The sequence below is a fragment of the Bradysia coprophila genome (assembly GCF_014529535.1).
Source record: "Bradysia coprophila strain Holo2 chromosome X unlocalized genomic scaffold, BU_Bcop_v1 contig_45, whole genome shotgun sequence".
Taxonomy (NCBI): Eukaryota; Metazoa; Arthropoda; class Insecta; order Diptera; family Sciaridae; genus Bradysia; species Bradysia coprophila.
The window spans coordinates 452,258-478,227 of record NW_023503339.1 but is presented as its reverse complement, the minus strand read 5'-3'; the positions used below and the strand labels follow the sequence as shown (position 1 = coordinate 478,227).

General features: G+C 31.3%; 1 protein-coding gene across 1 annotated transcript in view; it reads right to left on the bottom strand.

The window, feature by feature from the left end:
• Nucleotides 1–4,870: 4,870 nt before the first annotated feature.
• The window catches only part of LOC119070051 (zinc finger protein 1), a 46,303-nt gene continuing 25,203 nt past the window's right edge, over nucleotides 4,871–25,970 (bottom strand). The window contains exons 4-5 of the mRNA XM_037174341.1: nucleotides 8,154–10,176; nucleotides 4,871–7,867 (exon numbers count right to left, since the gene is read on the bottom strand). Of these exons, the coding sequence (XP_037030236.1) occupies nucleotides 7,674–7,867; nucleotides 8,154–10,176 (2,217 nt within the window). The 3' untranslated portion in view covers nucleotides 4,871–7,673. The remainder of the gene's footprint in view (nucleotides 7,868–8,153; nucleotides 10,177–25,970) is intronic.

Below are 25,970 nucleotides of genomic sequence, written 5' to 3'. Positions count from 1 at the left end.
ATCACCGAAAAACTGTTTTCACGACCCATTGACATGCTATTACTTTCACGTGTTCACTCCGAAAATGGGAAACTAACAGAAAAAGTAAAAGATCCCTATTTCTCAGAATTGAAAGACGATTCAAACGAGCTATAGCTTGCCCGGATCGCCGAACCATGGTATTCATTTTCACCAAAATTGGTTCAAGTTTTGGCGATATCACTCTTACATTGTCAGTGATATGTTACTCCTGCTTCTCTCTAATGTACGTCAGCAAGTCTATTCGGAAAGACCTAATAGCAGTAGTAAACATTGGAAAAAATCTTAAGCATTCTGAACAAGTCAATGTATACTGCCATAGTGTTTGTGGGAGTAGTATCACTCATTTGGTTTAAGCGAACCCGATACCATATTCCGATAAGCCAGTACGTTCCTTTTCTGTTACATCTCTACCAGCTATGAGTTTTGAGGCGAAAGGAGAATGTTTTGGGCTGGTTTCATCACCATCTAATCTTGGGTCGGTTTCATCAACATCTAATCTAATGTTGTCGTCAGTAATCAATGTCAAAAATGATAGATCGCAGTGATATGTTAAAACAAACAAAGTAATAGATTGTGTCAGACACTAAGGACATTAAGACTAACTTTGAACAAAAGAAGTAAAAGATTTGATGATTTTATGGGAATATTTTTGACATTATTAAGATGTTTAAGAAATCTGTCTACATGTTTTGTGATCACTTGTGGTGCAGCCATTTTATCTCTCACATTCTGTACCCTAATGGCACCAGACTAAGATGATTATTTACATTATTTGATATACAACGATGATGGAGTGAAGTGAAAATTAGTAGGACCAACGGCGCTAAGCACAGATTTCTGTACTCGAGAAGGTAACAGGATCCAAAGATTATTGACATCAATTGATAGGTGTGTTGGAGTTTACTTGATAATAACTGTGTTCTGTGATTGAACGTAGTGAGCCGAATGAATTGTAAGATTGAGTAAGCGTAGTTAAGAAAAGAGTTGTCTCAAGTCACTTCCAAATAAACACCCGAAAGGGAAAGGGAAACATGGAATTTTATTTGTAGTCCGGATATCAGTTGATATCCGTTAGTCGCAGTCAATTCCTGCTCTGCTAACAAGGTGGACAATCGAGAGATATATACAACTAAAAGAGAAATCCAATTTGATTTGATTTTCAAAAATTTATTATATAAGACATGTTCGATTAAAATACATATAATTTCTTGTTGGTTTTCATCTTCATTGGTTTTTTTTATTCTCTTCAAATTTCCTCTTCTTATTTTTCTTGTATTTTGTTTTTCGTATAAAAAATCAAGTTCATTATATAAAAATAATATATTTTTGTTGTATTGATTATAAACGTAAAGCCATAATAATTATAAAAAAGAGAGAAAATTAATTAATTAAAATTAGAATTGTAAATAATAATAAAAAAAAATATTTAAATATAATTTATTATATGTATATGTATAATATGTAGATGTCGCTGTATAAGCATTAAGCAAAGTCCGTTTCTATTTTTTTTTATAGAACACGCTTGAACATTATATGATCATACATATAAATATAATATTTTATATAATGCACTAGTGTCAAAAAGGAGGATAATATACACGTAAATATTTATAATTATAATTATAAAAAAGATGTTTTTGTTGTTGTAACTAAATAACAAAATTTAAAAGTAAAATCTCTTAAATGTTTAAATAGATTTTGCTTCGATGTCTTACATTATTATCAACTAAAAAAAGTTTAAAAAAAATTTATACAAAAAATATAAATGAAAAAATAAATCTACAAAAGTGTGTGGGGTATGAATAATAAATATAATTTTTTTTTATTGTTAATTGTTGGTTCGATGATTTGAAAAAGAAAAAAAATATTTATGTCAATATATTCGTCGTACAAAAAATTATTGCACAATAAAACATAAAATTAGAAGAAGAAACGAATTGCGAAATGTAATAATTTTATCTTTAAGAATTTATTAAAATTACAAAATAAAATATTTTTTGTTGGTAATTAAATATACAAAAAGAGAAAAATCGAATTTTCAAAATTTGCTCATTTTTTTACTTTCTTCTTATTTTCGAATTTCATACAATGTCTTTGGATTTCTAGCTTGGATTAAGAGTAAATTATTTTTTATACAAATACTTACTTTATTTAAAAAGTAAAAATTTACTTCGATTTCTTTGTTTTTTTTTACAATTATTTTTTTTAGAGAGATAGACTAAATAAGATTTAATAATAGAAAAAAAAAATAACAAAACATAAAAGAAAAATTATAATAAAAAAATGTACAAAAAATTATTTTCGTTGTTTTGGAAACCTTTACTGTTTTTTCTTTGTTTTCAATAAATTTTAAATTTAAGATTTTATTTATAGAGTTTTTTGTTTCAATTCTTCCTTTTTTTATTTCTGTATTTCTAATTTATCTTTGAGATGTGCTTGTCTCCTATAGATGAGCATTAAAGTTTATTTATTTGATCGTTGCTTTTTTGTATCGAATTTTATTTATTTCTTTTTTACACTGGTTTTGTTTTTGGTGCGTTTAACGGAAAAACAGTGAACTAAATGTAACGTTATTCACCCACTCTATATATATATCAAACGTCTACTCTACGTAAGGACGCTTCGTACAGAGGTCATGAAGAGGAACAGTCGAGTGAAATTCTATTGTTTGAAAAATGTTTTTTGTTTAAAAAAAAGGAATTAAATCTTATACCGAAGATATCTTATCAAATCTTATACCGAAGAAAAAAACCCTTCGAATTAAAAAATAAATAAAGTAGCAATTGAGATCGGACTCATCAACGATCATTTAATACGTCAATAGGACCGTCTAAGCACATCATTTTGTTCTTGACTTGACTTTTTTTTTTAAAGAAACAAAACAAACAATAATGTTGACCATTTCAATTAAACTGGCGTATTAAATGATCGCTTAAACTAATTTCGCAACATGGCAGCAGTGTAACTTTCTTGTAGGAATTGAAATTTATTTCAATAAAAAGATGCAAGATTTTAATGTTTCAATAACGATTCTCAAAAGAGTCTCAACGATTAGACGCTCTGAGTTCAATTAAAACGAATTAAACGTTTCACTAAAACATTAAGAAACTTCCGTTAAAAAATTGTGCCCATAACCTGTGTATCATTTTTTTGAAACCATTGACGTGTTTTCTGACTGATCGACTGATATATAGTGTGGGTGAATTTTGTTGGCATAAAAGCTGAATAAATTCTGGTATCAAATATAGCTATATAATAGTTACAATAACAAATTCGACCGAAACCAAAAAAATTATCAAAAATTTTTAATTTTGAGTATTCCATCTTCTAGGTTGTTGGTTTAAATTTAATTTTTCTTCTTTCTTATTCTTTCAGTTTATATATAAATTTAGACGCTGAATGCATTTTTCATTTTACTTTATATTATAGAATCGTTGAGTTTTATTGTCAGTGAAATTTACAACATTATTTTGCTATTATAATAGTTTTTTTTATTAATTAATTAATTATTTGTTTTATATATAAATCATTAAATTGTTTTACTTTGTATTGTATTTCTTTTAAACGTTCTTTTTCTTCTTCTTCTCTTTCTTCATTTTCGTTTATCTTTAGTGTAGTTTTCTCATAGAAGAAGAAAGAAAAATAAATTTTTTTAATTTTTTTTTCAAAACTTTTTTCTTGTTTTTCGTTCATTAATTTTTAAACATTTTTATTAACACTTTAAATTTTGTAAATATATTTTATTCATATTATAATTTGGTTGGAATGATTAGTATTAGTTATTTTAACAATACATAACGTTTAATATAATATAATATTTGTTCACTTTTTTACTTCTTTTTTCTTCTTCAATTAATTATTAATTTTTAAATTTATAATACGAATAATTTTCTTGTTGTGTAGTTTTTCATTTCCTTCTTTCTTTATCTCAATTATTATTTTTTCTGTTTGTTTAATTTTATTTAATTAATCGAGTTAAATAATACACATTTACCTTTTTTTATATTCAAAAAAATTGTTTAATTAATTAATTATATACGAAAAAGACACTGTATTATGCTTAATATTAAATAGGTTGGTTGGTTTTCTTTTCTCATTAAATTTATTTATAGTTTTTTTTTGTTCTTTCTTTGAGTTGTTAAATGTGGCTGTTGTTTCTTTTTTATCTCTCCGTTATATTTTCGTTGCTCAATCAATTTTTTTTGTTTATCAAAAAGCACATTTTTTTATCTTAAAACTTTTCATAACTTTAGAATTGTCTTAACTACTTGGTATTTATTTTTGTAACTTTTGATTTACAATTTTTTTTTGTTTTGTTTAATATTTTAGTTTTTCTTAATATTTTTGATTAATAGAAGAATCGAAGGAATACTTTTAACAAACTTTTTTGCCGATTTGTTTCGGTTGTTGTTGGCTTGTTCCGTTTTTTATTTACATTGAAGTTAAATCATACATTGAACGTGTCATAAATCAGCTAACCGAGCGTAGCCACTCAACATTAATCTTTGTCAAATTACTCTGGGTGAGTTGTGAGCATCGAAATGACAACGGCAGCTCAAAAATAACTCTGCGAGGTGTGACATCCATTATAAATGCTGCATTGTGTTGGAAAGAATCAGCCCAGCTTTTCTTACATGCTTGTCTCCCAGTCACTCCTAACACCATTGCAAGGGTGTTCGCAGAGTCAGAGCGTGAGCTGCCGTTATCAAACAAAACGAAAATTTGAGCTAATTGTGTTCAATGTACGATTTAACTGCGCTGTAGATTTTTTTTAGTTTTCGGTTTTTCTTTTCTCTTTTGGTTTAATTATTATAAATTTACAATTAGTAATATTTTATTTAAGTTTTTTTTCCCTTTCTTTTCGTTCAATTGTTTGAATTATATTTTCCTTTAGTCGAGTTATTTAATTTAATAATTTTTTTTTCTTTTTGTATTGTCATGTTAACACCGTGTGGTCCAAGAAATGCATTTATTTCAATAAGTGTGGTTGTTGAAATTTTATTTTCTAATAGATTTGAGTGAAAAAACATTACGATAATAATTGCGGACAAGAGGTAAATTACAAGGGGTGTTTGAAAGGTGCGAAAATTATAAACCACGAGAAGTTTTTCAAGAGTAATTTCAATTGCGATTCAAAATTTAAAAAAACGAAAATTATCTAAAATTGTTTGTTAAAAAAGAAATGCTGAAAACAACGCACTAAAGTGAAACTTGGTGAAAACTAATAGGGATGTAGAAGTTGCAGGAAAAATTACGAATTTGGGCAAGATTTTGAGCTTCTAAACCAAACCCGAATTACAACGATCAATGGGGCGGATCGGATGTGCGTAAAAAAAATCCTGTAGTGAAACAAATCCATTTTTACATTTTTTATTTCACACGAGGAAAATTCGAAAATTTTAAACACACCACAGTCTGCGCCGCCCAGAAACGAATAGAATGTCTATCCACTGATCTGAATTAATTCCTTAGTTTATGTACTGTTCATGTACCTTAACCTCGACCATTTCGACAGAAACAATAGTCTGAAACTCAAAACCAACTCCTTCTTTTCCATAAAATTCGTATCGGGGTGCTTAAATGGCCCCTGACGTTCAATTTTTCTTTGTTACGAATAGCTATTACATCTGTGCTGACTTCTTCTCACATCTTTTCTACAATTAATTTAAAGGAACAGTCCGATATAACGATCACAACAATTTCCGACACGTGAGTATTCCCATTAATTCAAGAAAATATTTTAAATTGAAAAACAAAAATCAAAAAAATTATTCATAATGACGATGCCGCAGGTTGATAAAAACGAAATGAAATGAGTAAGAGGATGTGATATTAGGTGTTGCTGACGATAACACAGACCGACAAAAAAAAAACAAACAAACATAAAGCCTCGAAATGAACACACAAAAATATGCCTTACAACCTTAAATTGTAAAAAAAAATTGCAAGTGCTCTGTAAGTGACTTTAAAATGACGTAAACGTACCCTTAAAGTAATTTTCGCTTTAGCGATTATATAACGAAAAATCACTTAGAGCGCACTAACTTAGTATTAGTATATTCTGACAGAAGTGGTATAATTTGAGGGTCTCATATTATAAGGTGAGTGCGAGTAACTGGAGATCAATATGTATTCCTAGCTTCAAATAATGTTTTTCTGATTATTACCGAGGCCTTGAGTTGAGCTTTTACAGAAGGATCATAATGCAATTGGCAAAAAAAGAAACTGACCCACTCTGACGTTTCGATGACATATGTCATTTATAGTTTAGACCGTTCAAATTCAAGCCTATTATTTGTAACACACAATCATTCGTACGTACAATGTGTATTATATGCACGTTTTTTGATGTGTCATCTCACGTCAAATCATCTTTAGATCAAATTAAATGTTTAGCGAATGGTGGTTGTTATAACTGGTGGGTTGCAAGAATGGAAGAACGGACTCCATTTAAGCCAAAAAAAAAATTGATGAACTTAAAAAAAGGATTTTTTCTTTTCAAAATTAAATGCTCTCTTCTCGATCTTAGATATTAATTTGCGTCACACTTAATGATCCGCTTCAGCTAATATTGCAAGTCAGTGTAAAATCATATTATATTGAGTATATTACAGGTATAGACACCTCGGAAGATGTGAAAAAATAATAGAAAAAAAATCAAAAAAAAGCTTTTTTCAAAGTTAAAAAAAATTAAATAAAAAAAACATAAAAAATTAATTCGAATAGCATTCACTCATCCACAAAATAAAAATAAAAAATAAAAATGGAACTAAAAATAGAATAATACCAAGATATATTCCGACCCAAGATTAATAATTAAAAAATAATATTTTATTTTGATTTGTAACTAATATTACGTAACAATGAATAGTTATTAATTGATTTACGAAATATTTTCTCTGTCTTCTTTTACTTCTATCTAAGAGATTGCAAAATTAAATATCGTTTGGCTGGAGAAAAAGTTTTAAATTATTTATTTCAAAAGAAAAAAAACTTACCGTTAAAAAATCTTATAACTAAACTTAAATGTCACTTAAACATTACATATATAGCAAATTAATTCTATTTTGGCCATTTGAATTCACGGGATGAATGGAAATTTTTTTAGAAAAAATTACATTCAATGGAAGAAAGAAAAAAGAATTTAACTTAAATTTAAAAAAAAAACGCACGAGAACCAAGAAAAGCGAAACAAAGTTCGTTGGATTTCTCTCTCTTTTTATGTAAGGAATGAAGAAACAATTTTTTGTGATCCAAAACGATCCTGCCCAACGTTGGATTGTATTTGAATTTTAGTTTTAAATTTTAGATTTTTCTTTCTTTTTTTTAATTAATTTTCTTTACTTTAAGTACGTTAATTTATATTTTTATAGTTTAGGTTTGTTTTTAGAAGTAAAATTAATGTACTTAAATCACATCGATATTTTGTTCAAATAAATTTTTAAATTTTCCAATTTTTTTTTTGATTAGCAAAAAAGTTTTATTTATTTTCCGGTTGAAATTTTAAACTGATTTCCATCAAAACCTCTTTTATTTGTTCATGAACTCAATCAGTTTTTTTGTTTTGTATTTTTAATTTATTTTGTAGGCACACCCTTTAATTTAGCATTGAATATGGCAGCTGAAGGAAGAAAATAAAATGGCCAACGAAATTAATCTCTGTAAGGTTTGCAGTAGGAATAGCGGTGATTCATGTGTTGACTGTAGGATCCAGAGTGCGAGAAACGCTTCAAGCATTTACAGCATTGAAACGGCTTCTCGCCGCTGTGCAAACGCTTGTGCTCAGTCAAGTGATGTTTGTGTTTGAACGCTTTCGGACATTCGAGGCATTTGTACGGACGTTGACCTGTGAACAAGTTAAATAAACGACGTTGAATCATTTTGGTTTTCTTTTCGCTGAAGAACGTTTCGGCGAGTGTGTATATAACACAAATCGACAGTATGTCGGTTAACGCATAAAAGTGATTTTGATATTAGCGAATCGGGAATCATGCATTGAATGAGTAACACAATTATTTGATGAGCGAAACGTTAATGACTTGTAGCAATGCTGTCATACGTTCATCATAAAGATACTAATCTACGCCACCATTATGCGTTCGCAATCAAATTTAGTAAAAATTAAAACTCACCAGAATGTTCATACTTGTGTCGGGCCAACGAGCTCTGCTTGGAAAAAGCCTTATCGCATTGATCACAAATGAACTGTCCTTCGACTTCTGGTTCCTGTTTGAGAGACGGTCTCTTCTGCAAGTGCATCATATGCATATCATCTTCATGCGAACTTCTCGACTCTTCACATTTCCATGAACGTTTTTCCGATCCCGGACTCAAACTTTCCGATTTTAATCCCATCAATGGATTTCGGGCCATTTCCGGAGTCATTTGCAGTAAACGTTCCATGGGCACCAAACCTAAAGCTGACGCCGCACCGGGAAGAATGTATGGCGTGTAACGGGGCACTGCCTCGTTCGGCGATGGAGTATGTCTGGGAAATTGTTCTCCGCGATGAGACATTGCGGCACCGTAGTAATGCATTGAACGGTATGGGGTTGGACTTCTAGACGATTTACGGCTTAAATTTATCACTTCGTCGGTGGCTGGGGAATCGTTTTGTTGCGGAGCGGTACCGTATCGTGGCGAGCTTGACGGCGTGGAATGAAGTGACTCTTTTTTCAATGATAAATCCAATGGTTGATCATCCATCAACGGACTGTACGCCGGTGACGCTGAACTACTTCGTATGGTTGGTTGTTGTGCGAACGATTGTTTCAAGTAGCCGATGTTATTCAATTTGCGCTCACGTGATCGGTTATTCTGGAACCAGACCTGTACCACACGTGGATCCAGCTGAAGTCGCTGAGCGATTGTGCGGAACTCTTCTCGATTCGGACGAGAGTTAAGACTGTAGTGCTCTTTTAACATCAACTGTTGCTCCTCCGATATGGCCGTTCGTACGCGAACTTTTCGCTCAGAGTCACTAGATAATTTGTTAACATCCTCACCATCGTCTTCACTGCCGGAATGCATTGGAATATGGTAGTTCGAATTGTTCGCAACATTTTCGACAGACTGTTCGTGCTTCCGGAACATGCCACATAATACTTTTTCGTGTTGAGCCAGCTCAGTCTTGTGATTGAATTTCTTGTCGCACTGCGAACACACCAACGATTCCTCTTCCTTCGGATTGTCCTTTTCTTCGCTCTGCGACGGCGAGTACGACGACCGGCGCATGTCCGGCGTCAATTGTCGTTGAAATTCTAAATGTTTGGCATTTTCTTGTAAATTTAAATTGTGTGAGACGGAAGCGTTTACAGATTCCATGATCGAATTGTAAGTACTCAAGTTTCCATTGTTCAAATTGAGGGTGTTTATGATCGGTGACGGAGATGTCGACGATCGACTATCACGAACCGATTTGTCTTCGTCATCGCCTAAATCCATGACCAGTTTATTTGGCTCGTCGGAAACATCTTCGGTCACTTCCTCAATCATATCTTCCGGATCGGAATGCAGACTAGGTGTTTCGTTTTTGAGGTGATTGTTGCTGGCTTTGTTTATCAAATCCATTGTATGCGACGCACTAGTCAATTCTAACAGGCGATGTATACTATACGGATTGAGTGCTGACGTTCTTGGATCCAATGGACCGATCGGATAAAATGGATTTTGAAGGTTCTGGAATGAGGCCAAGAAAGCTGCGTTCATCGCTTCGTAGTTATTGTATTTGGTCAGCATGGGCATAAATGCATTATTGTTCGGGCTATTCGACGAATTGTTATTGTTCGAACCAACCGGCAATGTTGGCGGCAAGAAACCACGTTTCGGTACACCACTACTGTGGGTGCTGTTCATTGACTTTTCCATTTTAATCGATCGATTGTTCAGCTTCAGGCCCATGCTGATGCATTTCTTCGAGGTCATGTGACTGGAATAGGAACCCGAATGCGAAAATCGTTTACCGCAGTTGTTGCATCCGAATGGCTTTTCCCCGCTGTGTATGCGGATGTGCTCTTTCAGATGGTGCTTGAACTTAAACGCTTTATCACAATCGGTACATTTGAATTTCCGCAGCAATGCTGATTCGTCGTGACTTATCATATGACGTTGCAGCCGATACACATTGGCGAAGGTCTTGTGACAAATTTTGCAACTCTGAAATGAACGGGAAAGTAAGACGAATTATAAACTTTGTTGTTAACGAATGTTGCTAGATGCAGACTTATATACATATAAAATAGCTACATTGTAGCTGCTACAATCTCTCGGTGTCTAGAGTGTTTGTCATCACTGGGCATAACAGCAATTTGTTTGGAAAATATTTCTCATTTTTGCTGATAAATTGAATGCTATTATGTACAATGATTTCATGAATTAAGGTACAATATACCTAAAACAACCGAGAAACGTATTTAAATAAAATACTGTGATAAGGCCGGAGTATATGAAGGGTGTTTGCTTGTAAAAGCGCACAATAATGCGATAATTTTAAAATTATATTTTCTTTGGCTAAGTGTACACCATGTGTACACATATGCATTCACCATTTTTTTTTGTTTCTCCGTATTTCTAAGTAAAATTTTCTGTTGATTTTATAATCAAAATACGGAGAATTGCTTGCGCAGTATTGTTATCAGTTTTTACTGGTGTTCTACATTATTATAATTCATCATTATGACGATGTTATGACCGAAAAATTGTTTATTGTAATTAAAAGTGAAATTTAAACGAAAATTGTTTTCATCTGGTTCACAAAACGTGCCTTTTTTCTCGATTGACTTTAAAATTTCCTATCTATGCTTAACCGGACGCATGATATCAGTAATTATTTTTAAAGTCGTAAAAGCCTAAATTTGAATACACAGCGATATGATATGGATCATACAAAATGTATTGATGAACTGTTAATTTTCTGTTCGCTGTAACTGAAACTGAAAAAGTAACTGAACGCCCGTACCTTTTATATTATAGACATAGAGTTAATAAAGCCACTTAAAGAAGAAAGGAAATAGCACGACAGTGAAATGTGCTATTCTTAGTTCCTTTAAAATGATCCGCTTGAGAAGGGGGAAAAACAACTGGACTACATCGTGTTCCGCATATTTCTATGTCCTTTTATTCATCCAGAAGCAGATTTTAAATCCCATTATCTTTTACTGATTATTTGATCTATTTTATTGGCGACTGATCAAGCATTTTTCCTATATGATCTATTTACCTTTTATTTCCTCTCTCACCTTCTAGTTATTTTCCGCTCGGTTTTGAAACTAATATCGACTGAACTTTAACACACCATTTCAGTTCAAGTGAAATTTGTAACAAATTGGAGTGGAAAAATGTTACAATGACAAAAATAAACCGTGATGTACTTTCAACAATTGAAGTAACAGATTTAATGATTTTGTTGTGATACACCTGCTGTTTCTAAATAAATTGAAAAAGAGAAAGAAGTTTCCGAGACTAAAGTTTATCTGATAGGTCGGTTTGTTATGGAATTCGAATACATTTCAATTTATTAATTAAATGATTCGTGATGTAAGGTTAATTAAACGCAAGAACCATTTCGAAAAAAGTTGAGTGTTTAACTGTTGTTGTGCGTGTTCTGTTCATCTCTTTCCATACTTTTTTCTATTAACTGTAAAAAAACTGACCAGTTACGTGGGCAAATATCGTTTAATGTGACATATTAAAAAAGAATTAACAGAAAAATGTTAATGGATGTCATTTGACATAAAAAAAATTTGAAAGAGAAATATCCTAAACAAAATTCGACAAATGTTACATTTAAATAATCTTTTTTTTAACTGCAAAGTTATGAAATTCCACCGAAGTAAGCAACAAAATGCTTTGATTTATCAATCCGACGCACCTCCCTCCCATATGAAATATATATTTGCCAAAATATTATAGGATATGTTTTTCGCAATTTACGCATTTTGATGTTTTCTTTTTTTTGCTGCTCTCGTTCGTCTCAAAAGACGTTTGTTTTTCTAAAAGACTAGAGAGTCTGTAGATAATAAGACGGCGCGACGAGGCTAAATGTAGCACAGACAAAAAAAACACACAGACACAATTATAAAACCAATAAAATCAGAACGACTATAGGTGCGATCATAAACGATCAAAAAAAAATAATTTTTTCCTCTGTTGTTTTAAGTATGATAGTAAAATTATGTCAATAAAAATAAAGGTTTTCGTTTCACGAAATTTTGTTTGTATAACGAAATTTTCGATTTGATTTCATGTTCAAAATTCATTGTTCCCAATATTATATTATTGTGTGTACAGTCAGTTTTCAGTGCATATAGGTATATGGTTTGCATCAATACCATTAAATTAATGCATCGATATTTGGTTTATCAAAGTGAATTCAAATAAATTTCCCACCATTTTACCTACATATATTTTAGGTACACCACTAGAGATGAGTCGAACATTAACGTGCAGTTAGTTTGGTGTCTGTATAAATTAATTACGACTCAAATAAATAAAATGTTTTCCAGAAAATAATTGAGGAATAATACCGAAATGCGATAAAAACAATAATTATTTATTAAAATTATTATTTATACAGAATTTGTTTTCAAGTGTCTTTCCAATGTACAACGGAGTTTATTACATGAAGCAATTATTGTCGGGTGTAGGTAACACCAAATTGGATCGGTTTTTCCTGCTCTATCATAGAATAGATATATGTAAATTGTATTTTTTTTTTTTTTTTGTTGAACGTACTTCTATTCCATTTATACACAACTGCCGTAATATTGTGTGTATGCGTGTGCGAGCGATTGTATGAATAATAATTTTTTTTTTCGAGTACACAGACCAATGATTTGTGGTAAATGTGGCCTTAATTTTAATTGAAACAACGAAGAAATATATTGTATGCGATAACCTTTCCAAGAAAAAGGTCTTTGAAAAATAGTAAATTTGTTTAAAATCAGAAATCATTCAGAAATATGACGGAGATGAAGTCATGTGCTGAGTGAACATTAGTCTTGTTTGTGAAATTAGTTGGAGTACAATGCCTTCACTTCAATTCTACCGATTCAATTTTGTGTGGCGGCAGATGCGATTTTTTTGTTGTTGTTGTTGCTGAATTAGAAATGACTTTAGGGAGTTATTATATTTGCAATTTGTCGAGTGTTCGTAAAAATTCACCCCTCGTTAAACTATTCCCGAAAACTTCCTGTCTGGCACAGAGTCCACGAAAATAGGAAGCATTCCTTGAAAAGTCGGAAAACTAATGCAAAAACCATTTGCGATTTAGAAAGATATGAAATTCGAAAGTTGTTTATTCGTCGAGTCTGATTTGTCGTCTTGAATAGAAGTCAGGCTCTCACCAAACACGCCAAAAAGAAAGAAAAAATGTTGACGAGTAATTTTCATCCAAAAAGCGACACAGATGTTTTTGGACACAAATGATTTCAGTAAAGGTTATGAGTATTCAAACGGATGACCTCACTGACATAGTGGGACCCATTTATTTTTATATAGAACGTTATTATGATGCACAACCTTAGCGTCAATAGAATTCTATGCCCTAGTAGAATTCCTTTTCAAAGCACAATAAATGAATTTTTTTTGCGTCGACTGTGGCTTTTTTTGCTAATGACATCTGATTTATTCAGATTGTGCTGCTAAAGAACTCTCTTCTGCCATTCATCTCAGTCTAGTCAAAATGAGGTATTTGTATGAGTGAAATAAGTCAAATTGTTAAACGACATTCATTCGAATTTTACCCCGTTGAGAAAGTTATAAACCATTGTTCCCATACGTTCCTTTTATTTTAGTTATTTGTGTTCTTTTTACATTATTGTTTGATGATTGTGTTGCAACGACGGAATGATAATGGTATAATAAAGCACAACGAGATGAGTTGCACAAACAATAAATTATTTCGACGCGCAAAGTAAATTTATTTTTTATTTTTTTTAGTGCACTGCAGGACAACATAGGATTTATGCGTTGTTGTAATATTGTTTGGGATTTGTTACCCAGGAGTTTCCTATCTATCTGCTTCAGTCCAATTTTTTTTAAAAATATTTGCGGGGTTGGATATGAATGCTATTAGATTCATTCAAGTGCGCGATCTTTCTAGAAAGTTGAATTCAAGATCCAGTATTACAATAAATGATTCTAGTTTATGATTTGAAGTAGAAAAATGATTTTTGTATTTTCTTACATCTTACTGTTTTGCACACGTAAAATATCCCACTTTCGTATCTAGTCCTTCTGCTCAACTTGAGAAAAATTAGAGAAACGAGAAAGAAGGGCACCAACAGCTCAGGTACAAGAGCGACCTTTTACGTGGGTGGAGCAGTAAAAGCTTGTTTTCAAAGTTGCTGTTTTGTGAAACGAAAGAGAGGAGGCGCGAGAATTTATTCATTCTTACGGCTACCAGACTATTCATTCAACATCTTTATATTACCTCGAATCAAGGTCGGGGTAACTGCCAAAAGGTGCAAAAGGTAAAACTTAGCCCCTTTTTCCCCACAAGACAAAATGTTAGGTGTATTATCGAGCGGAAAAAAAATTCAATCAGAACCACTTTTAAACCTACGGCTATTTATTTACCGAAACAACCAATCCAGTTGCTTAATAAGACCCATACATAAATCATAGCATATGATTGATTCATTTAGTTCATGAAGACATTAACATGACAAATGAAAAGATTCCGAGTATTATAGGCCCCCGCAACCAATATTATTTATCCAAAATACATAAACGATTATTAAGCGGCTGTTATAATCCCACCTTGTTTTCAAATCAAATTTTTCAACGAAATGAATGAACGAAAAAAAAAATCCGTTGATAAATTCTTAAGCCTTCAATAATTTGTCATTTTTGTCATCGCTGTGTATATTTATATATGTATAAATGGTACACATTGCCCCATGTTGCACTTCGACACAACATGTTTAAGACTATGTGATGGAAGAGTACACTATTCGTGCTTTGCATAGTGAAACGTAGAGAAATTGGTTGGGAACGGAAAATTTGTATTCTGAATGAGATGACATTGAAGGAACGAGATACATAAAAAAAACTTTACTCACAGTATTCACACATAGCAACAGAGTGTATCGGCATAGAATGATATACCAGGTACTGGTACATGTACAATATAAGAACCTACAAGCGTGTAACGTATAACTTTTCTTACTGACTTTTCAATTTTCTTTTTTTTTATTTTGTTTTTCGGAACAAACTTTCGATCCCTAAACAATTTGAACATTTTAATAGTCGCACTCTCTCCGTCCAATATACCTACGTAAGTGATAAATACACTTCCTCAATAAAAATGTTCAATATATTTTGCACTTGTTATAATGTGTCCATATGGAAGAGCTTAATTTTTCGAAGCTAAATCCTCGGTTCATAAAATTGTTCATTATTAAACACCCACCGCAGAGACATTTCACGTATCTGTCAACGCCTTGGTTCCAATTAGTGCAAATGATTTGCAAATTTGTCATAGTTTTAATACACAGAACGAGTTGTTTATTATAAGTGAGCAAAGGTATGAAAACACGTTTCCATCTTTCTCTTTCTCTCTTCCATTCACAATTAACGAAGGAAAAAAAATTAATTTCGAAAAAAAAACAAGAAAAAACGAGAAATCCATTCACTTTTTTTACACAACATATGTATAAATAACGACACATTCCATTGAATTTGTTTGCCTTCGGAACATTGAATCCATGGTTAACAATATTTATTAATAAAAATAAATAAAATAATAATAAAAAATCATCTGATTTATTTTTCTAATTAAAAGATAAGAGAGGTGATTTATGAGTTTATTTTAAAAGTTATGACCGTGTGATCAATAGACTTTATTGTATCACATTTTAAAATATATTAGCAATATTTTTTGTTGTAGTTGTTGTTGTAACATTGTGTCGTAAATTTTATATAGATATACAGAATGACCTGTCTGCCTGTGCCTGCCTGTCTCTCTCACAAAACGTGCAATTGAGATTAATAAATTTTAAATTAAAATAATTAACTTTTTTCGTTCATTGTGACATTGTCAATGGCCGTGTGATGCGATGTGCCTGTGCACGCAGCTAATAAATATATATTTGGTTCGGTTCGAAAAAAAAGGTGTCACAATCACCATTTTTCGTTCAATGACGATTCGAAAAAAAAATGGTTTTCATTTTGTAGAAGGCGGCTTCAGTGATCAAAATAAAAATTATAAAAATTGTTATGAAAGACAGTCCCTAAAGCGGACACGAAACTGGACGTGATTTTCCAAATCTCAAAAGCTCAACTTGATCTTCATTTAAGCTTTCGTTACAAGCGACTTGTGTCTTAAGAATAGAGTCAGTTTTTGGAACGAATGTCTGAAGTCCACGTCTAAATAATAATTCTCATTCTAGACAATTAAAGGTAAAATTCATCTTCATTATCTTCGAAGTCACAGTTTAAAGCTGATCGAATATCGAAGACATTTTAATTTTTGTGAAGTTTCGGTCACCACTACTGCAATAGGCCCTGTGTATTCTTGTGTGTCGGGTAGGAAATTCATTGACAATATCAATGGAATTAGGCTGTAACAGTTACGAATTACGACATATGTCATTATATCAGGAAAGCTCAACTTGACGGTTTGTTTCGAATCTATATGATCTATCGTAATTCAAGAATCAACATTTTTATCTGTCATAACGTTCTTGTTTCGATATTAAAACTACATTCTTTTGTTTATTGTGCTGTAGTTTCATATTCGGTTGATTCAACCTTTTTTCAGTATAAAAAAATTGTTGATTAAAAGTGTACAAAATAAAAACTGTTTTGAACAACAACCTTTGTAATAACGAAATGCGTACACAAATGGTTACTCACTTAGTGATAAATAATTCTTTAAAAGTTTTATTGCATCAAACGCAATATGTTTTTCACTTTAATTTTTTAGCTCAACAAACAATGATTTTGGGAATTTGTTTTTGGTTTTTCGATTTTGTCGCACTCGTAAATTTTAAACGTTTTTTCGACGAGATAACGACAATCTCTTGTGATCTCTCCATAGAAAAGTTTTATTTTTTACCTTTTAACATCAATAGTCTAAAGCTAACCAATAATGTTAGGAATTTGTCAGAATGGTTCGAGAAAAAGTATCTCAACCATAATGAAACGAATAAGGTGAGAGATGGTATACCTGTCAAATTATACATTTTCTCTGCGGAATGAGTTGACCACCACCAATACGAAACATATAAAAATGCAATAAAAAAATCCCCCAATTTCGATTGTCTATTATACCAATTTTTTTCCTCTCCGCTGCCCACTCTACCTTTTCATAAACATTTTATTTAACCGAACCAATTATGTGGGCATCTATCCATTCAAGCATTTATAGACAATAGAAAAATGATATACCTAGATGGCGAAGAACCGAAAGCCACTTAGTACGGGCAAGTTGTGAACGAAATATAAAAAAAACGAGAAGAAAATTCCTTCATAAAAATCTTATTTACTCTTATGTGAATGAGATACTTAAACAAAACAGAGAAGAAGAAGAAAAAAAAAGTAATAGAAGAAGAACCATCTGAATATGAAGCGTAGGTGTTCCCGAAACAAAATAAACAATACACCCTAACGTTTAATATCAGATATCCAGGTTGTGATGTGGAGTGTTGTGATGTTTAGTTTTGACATTATTTCAATGACAAAAATAACCTAACATCAGCAAGGTGAAAAGATAATAAAAAGAAATTGAATAACATCGTAAATCATAATCATAAACATAAAAACGTTAGATTGGGATGTAGGTGCACAAAGCGGACCATCTATAAATATTTATGTTAGCGATTTTTTTTTGTTTTAATTAAACATTATCATATTTGTAACATTATATAAATACAGCTCTCTGTGTTAGACAGTGCATACATACTATATATAAATGGCACACAGAAAAATGTTGAAGTTAAGTTTAAGTGCACACACGGGTCAGTTTTTCTTGCGAGAGACGGCGTTTTTTTTTAAGCATTCAGAGCCCAACCAACCTTAAGGGAAGAGCTTATATAACATTTCCTTTTTCAAGGATATTATCAAAATAGGGAATGTTTCCATAACGCAACCTTCGTTATTAAAAATTATCTCGTACTATATGCTTACAAGTTACATCTTCAGTTCTTCCGGATACTTTTGTGTTTAATTGCAGGCTTTCCTTACAAATTGGATGATATGCTGGAATGTCCCATACTTGAGCAAAACTGTAAATCTCTAGAAAGCGTGGGATGTAAGTATATGTTTCTATTAAAGCTACCATTACGTCGCACAGAAATTTCCACATAAAATCAATTCACTTACAATGATTCATACTGATTTTCGTGCTGGACATGTTTATGAACGAAACGGAATAATTTGAATTAAGGAGTCTGAAACACATCGGTCAGATTTAATTTTTGAACGAAGCTTTAAAATCAAAAAGTTTTAATCAAAACAAGGGTCATAGGTTCGCTGAAACATTACTAAGAATCCCTGAAATGAGTGTTCGAAATTGAAAATCAAAATTTTTTAAAATGAATTGAGAACACTTTCACAGTCATTTCTTTGAATTAAATTAAGTCCGACGTTAATAAAGAGATTTCAATCAAGCGACAGTGTTTTCCTCTGTATGAAATACATACAACGTATTATACGTATTATACCTACAAGAGTGATGATGTTTCATTAATTCCACGGGAGATTAGTCATTTAAAAATATAACCTCATTTCGTTGTTATTGATTCGATATATTCGTTGTTTAAATAAACATTCACTATCGAAGCAAAGAAGAAAAAAAAATAATTTTTTTTTTGAATGAAACCTTGTCATCAAGTTGAATAAGAAAAATAAAATCACGTGTGTGGTACCTTGAAAAATCTAACATGTGTGCCCCAACATTTACAAGCTGAAGGAAAATACATTTTAAAACACGGTTAAGTACCAATGCGGGAGATCTCGAACTCGAACTCAATTCGTTTTTTTTTAGAGTTATAAAAATATGAAATTTTTGTCGTTTTCTTCGGGTTTTTTTTATTCTTGTTTCGCTTCTCTTCTTCATATTTATATTCCTTTTATTTAATGTTTTATGGTGCATTCAATATTTTTGAGGTATACGATTTTCCCGTGTGTAGATACATACATATAAAGTGGTCCGTATGGTTCATACGGTTATTTATTATCAAACATAAAAATATCGACAGAGAATTCATGATATCGTTTTTAATATTTTATTTATAATAATATTCTTTTCGTGTTCATTAAAAAATATTGTACGTATTATATCCCACAACACACCAAACTGGTTTTACATTCCTCCTGATATCAGTGCAAACACACTAAAAATGTAGGCGTATCTAAACCGTCAGAACAGCCTACAGCCATACATATAGCTTCTGATAAGAATTGATAACATAAAAACATTGAGTCTGCTATTTTATGTGTAAATAAAAAAAAAATCTTCGTTTTTATGTGGACTATTGAAGTCCCTCCATAACACACCATCACCGTTACCCATATCTGGTAAGTTATGTTTTTTATATAAAAAAAATGCCTCATATCTACCGTGTGTGTTTGTTATGTATTTTATTTAGTTTGAGTTGTTTTTTTTTATATATTTTTTTGTGTGGTTGATAAATCTATATCATCGGTTCTAAACATAAACTGCGGTGTTGAGCCAAATATATGGCAGATATGAAAGAACTCCAGGGGAGGTTTTTTTTTGTCTATATACACACGTTCAGTTTTACCCAAGGGACGTCTTCGGAGAGATGTGAACTGGTAAATATATTAAATCGTATGAGTGTGGAATGAACAGTTCATACTTTCACGTATAAAACTGTGAAATCGGTTTCAATGTTATGAGATAATAGCAGTAATCTCAAATTTATGGTTATATTTTTGGTGTTGTCGCGGTTCAGGTTTTTTTTAGTGATTTTTGTAGTGATGACGATGGGTATGACACTTCCGGTTGATATTAAAAAAAACGAACTGATTCAATTTCTGATATGAAATACAATTCGTTTTAAGGGAAAGGATGGCCGAAAACTCGTAGAAAACAATTTATGTAAATTCTATCCACCCACCCAAGAACCTACTTTTATTCATATGTAGTTCCAAATGAGCACTGCATTTCCTTTGTGGAAATCATGGAATTCCTGATCGACTATAAATGCAGCGATTTAGGTAACAAGAGCCTATAACTATCTTCTGTTTCAATTAAAAGGTCAAAGTCTTTGAAAAACGGTCGACACCATACAGACTTTGCATACTCCTTTATTTGTTACAGTCCTACTAATGGATTTAAAAAAAATGTATTTCGTTTTAAACTTGCATGTTTTGTAAGTCACATTATGATTCAATAAATAATATTCAATCAGTCCACCTCCCCAGTACCAGTATTTGTCAAATACTATTGGATCAATTTTGGACGTTGGACTTCCAGATATGAGAGTAAATTAGTTTGCAAGCTCAATAAACTCCTGCCGATTGAGTCTGTTTTTGTTTTGTTTTATATAACTACTAGATCTCGAACTAGTCGTACAGGATCTACTCAAACCGTTTGCCGCAAACAAGTCCTCTAATGCACGTGAATAAATCGGTTGCACAGAAATGAATAAATTGATAATTCAAAATGCATGAAAATGGTGTGCTCGTATGCTATATGCCAAGCACATCGCGATGGTTATTATATTACATCCACCAATAGCGCTATGATGGTTTAATTTATGACACCGATACACAATTGACTTTTATGGTTGATGTACGATGTAGTGAAAAATAAATAACATTTTAAGCACAAATTACCATCGACATTAAGTTTGTTTCATTGAATAAACATTCAGACATTTATTGAATATCTGTTTTTTACATTCACTGGTGTGCTATTTACTCGAACATTAGAAAGAAGAAATATCGATACGGAAATTATTTAGGTCGTTTTTGGCGGGAATTATAGCATTTCTTATGTATGAATGTCTAGCTTTGTTCTTCCGTTGTCAGTGCTCGGTTTGAACGATTAATGGTAAAATCATAATATGTCTACGAGAAGGGATTAAAATTCGATTTAAGTAGAAAGCCATCATGCGCAATGAGTGCATCAAATAAAAAAGGTCAAAAGGCTATTATAGTAGCTGACTGACGACATCTTTTTTATTGGTAGAAATAATGGTACATTTAAAAAAAAAATAGGATCAAAATAATGCGTCTGATATTCATAGTCTTAGACCTAGAGTGACTAACCTTTAATTGAAAAAACTGAAACGATTTTCGTTTGAAATTGTGAACAATTTCAAGACTGCAAATTGGAATCCATTGCGTCATTAGCGCCATTATTACCATATTATATCCCCTTGCATGAATCTACTCTAAATAAATCTTTTTATGGCTAGAAATAATGTGTACGGTGTGTACTGTAAATAAATTTAGTCAAAACCGAAATATTTTGTAATGACTAAACCAGCTAAATCAACCAAACCCCCATACATGAAATGAATACTCTAGCATCCTCCATAAATTTAAGAAGAAATTTTTTTTTTTTTTTCTTAAAATTCCAAATATTATCAGAACTTAAAAAAAATGTTAGAAGAACACCTATAAAGCGGCGAGAGGTTAAATATATTTAAATTAATAAATTAGAAAACCCTTGAAATTGGAAAATATGTGTTTTGAAGGATCGTCGTTGCGGCTCTCAATCTCCTCCCTCCCCCGAAAGTGGATTTTTATCATATTTTGTCGTTTTTTGTTGTTGTTAAAATGTATACACTACACACATAAGTCTATTATATCGGTTTATAGTCTTGAAATAAAATTCCGAGCACACATGTATCTCGAGTTTTTATAGTGTTGTAAAATTCTTCACGTTGCTGAGGTATCGAGGTATGTTACATATTGAAAAAACATTTGAAGAAAAACACCGAAGACCGAACTAATAATAATGGAGGAAGGGAACGGGAGAAGACGTAAAAAAAACTTTGTCTGTAAATAAGAACCATATACGAATATTATAGTTATGTATAAACAAAAAAAAAAACATAAGAGCAAAAGTCCCTTTTTCCATGCACATATTTTATATTATACATTTTGACCTCTTCACATCATGACGTCTTACGTCTTCATGTTATTTTTCCATTTTTTTCTGTTGTTATTATAAAGTTATATGTTTCATCTTTTCGGTGTCGTTGTTGTGTTCAATTCCGAAGCAACTTTTATACCTTATCTTACAACAGATGTAGCCATACTTTAATTCTTTTTTTTTACATATTGTGCACGATATGTGTTGAGTTTTCTTTACCTGAACAAATATGGTGTATGTGAGAGAGGCTAATGGAATTTATTATATTTATAAGAGACAAAATGGTGGATTTTGTCGGTTTTGTTTTTGTTTTTCTTCTTTTTTCTCTTCTTTTTTCTCTTCTTTTTTTGTTGCTTTTTAGAGGTAGGTGTAACATATTGCATTGATAGATTTTGAGAAAAAAATAATAATTTTCTGTGTAATTTATTGGCGGATGTGCTGCTAGTAATTAATTGTCTTCACAAAATTATATTTTTTTTAGAAACGAAAATCCTTGGTGTGGGACCTTAATGAATATAGACCAGTCTTTGATTTACTGAATCAGTATCTCTATAAATCAAACAGAGAGAAAAATAAAGAAAAATAAATTGGATCCCGCGAACTGTCGTTTTTTTTCAACAAGAAACCAGGTATAAAACACTCAAAAAATATCTAATCAAAAAATATTTAAATTTCAAATAAAACGGGTCTAGCACAAAGATGATTGCCGTATGTTATAAAAGGTCTTCTTAGTTCAAAAAAAATTACCGAGAAAATTTGTAAATGAGGTATCATTTACAATATCCAACCGAAAACCACGTACTTATACTAAGAGCAATGTATCAATGGATTAATCTGAAGCCTTCGTGCGTGTTCCATTTACAACACAAAGCTACGTATCTATTCGTTCGACTGAAACCTAAATTCTTAGACCAGACAATTACTTAAATATGTCTGCAACAACAACGACAACGTTACACAAATCATTTGATAAACTGAATTGTTTCCTCAATTTTCGCAAAACTGAATATCGCAGGTAATATGTAACAATTACAGAGCTGTCGTATGTGATTCTGTAAAAAAAAAACAATTTACCAAAAAACGTTATGAAGTCAAATCTGACCCAGAGTCGAGAAACTGATTGTTTAAAAATAAATTTCAAGTTTGTTCAATACAATTCACAGTAAAAAAAAATCACTGTGACAGAGCAGCTTAACTGCCTATTAACAAAGCATTCACTTTAACAGTTTGCAATGCACAAAAAAACCAACATTTTCAAGAGCTTTATCTCATCAAATAAACCAACCAATCCTACGATAATATTTAAATCAAGTATATCACATCAGAAAAAAAAAGAATATCCAGGGAGGTGCGGGAATCGTGGTTTTACAGAAAATGAAAAGCATTTCTCTAAAACAATATATAATTGAGATAAAAAATGTCTTGCAGATTGTTCACATATTTCGAAACATGGTTTCTATTCGAACGAAAACATAACACCACTGCACTCACGAAACATTTATTCAAAAATGATCACATCAACGTTGATTTTTTAATACAAATCCTAGAAGTTGAAATCATGTGTGCATTGACTTTTCATAAACACGAAATTATTCTGTGAGATCTTTTATTGTAAGTTGCCAACATTGCTTCGAAAAAGTGAAACAAAACAAAACAAATCAAAACAAAACAAATCAAAACAAATCAAAACAAAACATGTTTCGGCCACTTGGCAACAAATTACAAGATCTGTTTTAAGGATTAATATTTGGATTTCGTTAATTATTCTTTTATGGTAGCTTAATTATGATTGGACTTAGAGGTAAACAAAGTGAAACATAAAAATATTGTAAGTATTAGGTCGCGAAACAGCACAAATTAAATTTGTTTTCCGTAGATTTCCCACGGAAAAACAATTTGTTTTTAGCTGTTTCGAAGCAATTTAAATTAAAAATTTTAAAATTTTACTTTGTTTACCTCTAAGTTTAATCTCAATGATGCTACCTGGAAAGAGTGATAATCGAAATCCATGTATTAATCTTTAAAACAGATCTTGTAATTTGTTGCCAAGTGGCCGAAACATGATTTGTTTTGTTTTGTTTTGATTTGTTTCGTTTTGATTTGTTTTGTTTTATTTTGATTTGTTTCGTTTTGTTTCATTTTTTGAAACAAGCATGGTTTACAAAAAAGTCATAGAACAATTCCATGTAATGTTTGCACAGTGTACTTTTGCGAACTTAAATGAAAATAAATCAATGTGATTATTTTTGAATGAATAATTGGTATGGTAAGTGCAATATAGTGTACGTTTTTGATTCAAATAGAAATTCTTCTTCGAAAAGATTAATCGAATTGCGAAGACTTTTTTATCTCAAATTATTTTGTTACACAGAAATGCGTTTCATTTCGCTATCAAACCATGATTACCGCACCTCCCAGATCGTGACCTCCAAAAAACAAAAGTTAAATTTTGTAACTCGATAATCAGAGTTTTGCTATAAATGCAAAAATGTTTAGTCTTGCTGTCCTCGACTTTTTAACAAAGAACATTTATCGCTAAGAATAACACAAACAAGCCATTAAATGACGAGAGAAAAAAAAAAGAAAGAAGAAAAATTAACAGGCACCACATTTTGCACCTTTGTTGTCGTGTCGTCGTTACAGAAAAATATTATAACCGAAATAAAGGTTCATATGCCATTTTTATAACGTGCACTCATATGCCCACATCATAATATGCACAAATTAGTTGAGAGGTTACACAAATATTATTTCGAACGGAGGAGCGTGAGTCAAAAGAAGTAACTTAAAAAATATTAATCGTTCACCAGTCATACTTGGTTGTGTTGTATACTTTTTCTTCATCTTCTTCTTCTTTTTCTTCACGTCGGCTTTTTCGGAGTTTATAATTAAACCTTTTCTTTTAAAAAGAATTTATTTCGAAGAAATAATGCAGATGTTCTTAATATTCTTTGTTTGAAAATCGAGTCACGTTGATTGTGTGTTTTTTTTTCTACTTCTCTTGCCTCAAATATAATTTTTGTTTCTCCTTTTCGAAATTTTCTTTTCAATTTTTCTTCGTTCACCCACTTTTTTAACAACAATAATTTCTTTTTCTGCTTCTTTCTTTCGTTTCTTTTTTTTAAGGAAAAATTTACGTTTTTCAATAATCAACCTTTGTTGTGCAAATTATGTGTGCGGATGGGGAATAAAAATAAAAATAAAAGCTAATAAATAAACAATAAAAGTAAAGCAAATTGCCAACAACTATTTTACCGATCTCCGGTTCTTATTTTCGCTACATATTTTCTGTGTGCTTTTTCAAACAACAACAAAAAAAAGTTCACCTAATTTATTGGACAGAACGGAATTAAAATATTTATAAAAATTTTTATTGTTCTATCTCTATAAACATTAAATATTTATTTTTTGTGTATTCTATCTGACTTTGCCTGTTGTTGTTGTCGTATCTTCGTTTCGTCGTTTCTTTTTTTTATATTCTAGATTGGTTAATGTTTATGGGTTTTGGAGTATTTAATATATTACGTTTACGTTTTCAACCAAACGACGATAGGATGTGCTATTTTAAAATGCGTGCACCTGTCTTTCTTTATAGACATTACACATTCATTTTCAGCTTCTTTTTTACATACATTAAATAAATAAATTTTTGTCTGAAAGTATAAATGGATATGGAAATATCTCTCTGTGTTCTTTGTGTATAATAATATCACCAGGAGAACACATTATATCGAGTTTGGAAAATCGAATTTCCTTCTACATGTACGCGTTCCAACCGTTTTATACACCTTTTATGATGAGTAATATGTTTAAGAATAAAGAATTGACGGAAAAATCAGACAGTTTTCTAAGTAATTTTCTGACTGTGGAAGTATTT